General features: G+C 36.4%; 1 protein-coding gene across 1 annotated transcript in view; it reads left to right on the top strand.

Moving 5' to 3' along the window:
• Positions 1-2,500, top strand: part of LOC125027769 (zinc carboxypeptidase A 1-like) — a 4,307-nt gene that overhangs the window by 303 nt on the left and 1,504 nt on the right. Inside the window, exons 2-5 of the mRNA XM_047616906.1 lie at positions 634-638; positions 829-922; positions 1,373-1,520; positions 2,248-2,402. Coding sequence (XP_047472862.1) covers positions 634-638; positions 829-922; positions 1,373-1,520; positions 2,248-2,402 — 402 coding nt within the window. The remainder of the gene's footprint in view (positions 1-633; positions 639-828; positions 923-1,372; positions 1,521-2,247; positions 2,403-2,500) is intronic.

Genomic DNA, 2,500 nt, shown 5'->3' with positions numbered 1-2,500 from the left:
TATGCTAACAGATAAACTTCTCGTATATGTATATATACACACGCACACACACACACACACACACACACACACACACACACACACACAGACACATACAAAAAATAAAAATAAAACGAAAAAAATATATACGTACATACATCTCTCTCTCTCTCTCTCTCTCTCTCTCTCTCTCTCTCTCTCTCTCTCTCTCTCTCTCTCTCTCTCTCTCTCTCTCTATCTATCTATCTATATATACGTATATGTCAATCTACAATGTATAAAAATATCAATTTGCACAACACATGGCGCGTGTGAGTGTAGACATAAGTCATATACTAAAAGAGGTTATCAAGAAATTGCACAGCTGAAACAAAAAATACGTGACATCTCTGTTTCATAACAACATAACAACACAGCTGTGTTTAGAGGTTGAATGTGTGTGACACGTGATATCATGCTGACATCGATCCATTCATATGTACACTCACTCACACACACACCTACCCACACACACACACACACACACACACACACACACACACACACACACACACACACACACACACACTGTGCTTTTATGCACTTTTTTCATTTTTTTTTAAAAACTCGCATTCTTAAGTTATAAAACAGAGACAATTATTTTTAACATTCCAGAACTTGTAAGACACAGATACGGTTAGTGGCACACTCATTACCCTGTGAGCTTCGAATATCATCACGCTAGAACATAGTCTCAATGTAACATTTTTTTTTATTGCATATGAGCCGAGAAGTAAGAGCTAACGTACCATACATTACACTAAACTACCAACGAATTATTAATATGAACCGAATTCTCTTCAATTCCAGATAGACGTGGCCTTACCCTCAAACACGGCCCTAGCAGATGTTATGCCGGATTCTTCCTCTCATGTCCTCTGCTGTCTGGACACTGATAAGGCCAGTGGGCGTGGGCGTGGAGGGAAGAACAAAGCACGTCTCTGGGCTAAGAAGAAAGTGGACATGTGCCTCGGAAGAAAATATAAAAAGGAAGACTTCGAAGACAGAAGGGGGAAGATGAGAGCTGAAAAGGTCGTAGCATGGGAAACAGTCAATAATTTCTTGTCTCCTTATCCAACGAGGAAACTCAACGGATCGGGTACTAGTGGTCTCTTCATTTTATAATATATTATTATCATTACGTACGTTATTTTTATTATGATAATAATAATTATTATTATCCTTTATTATTATTATCATTATCATTATTATCATTTTTATTATAATTCCTTATTATTAGTATTCACAACAGTAATAACGCAAAGGAGCACTAACCAACAAATGTAAAGGAAACACTCGCCCTAATACACGTCTGGAAAGCATCAAAACTCAACCACTCCCTTGTTTCAACCAGAACGTTTAGCCTGGGATGACTACTACCGCTATGACTCCATTCTTCGTTTCGCCAAAGAACTTGCGTTGAACTACTCGACTGTGGAATTCCTCGAAATCGGTCACAGCGTGGAGGGGCGTACGCTGTTCGCTCTCATTTTCTCCAACAAGTAAGTACTGATGTTTGGGAATGATATTGTTATATTTGTACATGAGCAGCTTTACAGACGCAAACACACATACGGACACGCACAATCAGACACACACATATACATACACAGTTGCACTCACACACACACACAAACACACACACACACACTCACACACACACACACACACACTCACACACTGTTACACTCTCACTCACACACACTCACAATCACAATCACTCAATCACACACACACACACACACACACACACACACACACACACACATATATAGATACATATACATATATATATATATATATATATATATATATATATATATATATATAAACACACACACACACACACACACACACACACACACACACACACACATATATATATATATATATATATATATATACATATACATATATAGAAACACCCACACCCACACACACACACACACACACATATATGTATATATATAATATATAAATACATATATATATATAATATATAATACACACACACACACACACACACACACACATATATATATGTATATGTATATATATATATATATATATATATATATATACATATATATGTATGTATGTATACATTACATACACACACACACACGTACACACACATATACCTATATATAAGTATATAACAAATCAAACTTTACAGTTTTGCTAAACAACAAAATCCCAAATTATAATACTTGCGTACGCTACTGCCAGGCCAAAAGTCTTGGTGAGAAAATATAAGAGGAAAATGCAGCAACAGGAAAGGCAGAAAACAGACTGGCTTCGCGATCTAACTCTTGAAAAATCTAAAGAGGGAAAAAAGACACGCAGAAGACAGGGCAAGAAGCAGTATGTCTTTATAGAAGCTGGTGAGTAAGATATCTGTCTCTCTGATTATATGATGTATAGCTAGGTGAATAGAGAAGTATAGATAGATAGGTAGATAGAGGGAGGAAGAGAAAGATAC

The sequence above is a fragment of the Penaeus chinensis genome, chromosome 8 (genome assembly GCF_019202785.1).
Source record: "Penaeus chinensis breed Huanghai No. 1 chromosome 8, ASM1920278v2, whole genome shotgun sequence".
Taxonomy (NCBI): domain Eukaryota; kingdom Metazoa; phylum Arthropoda; class Malacostraca; order Decapoda; family Penaeidae; genus Penaeus; species Penaeus chinensis.
This window is presented reverse-complemented; position numbering and strand designations above follow the sequence as displayed.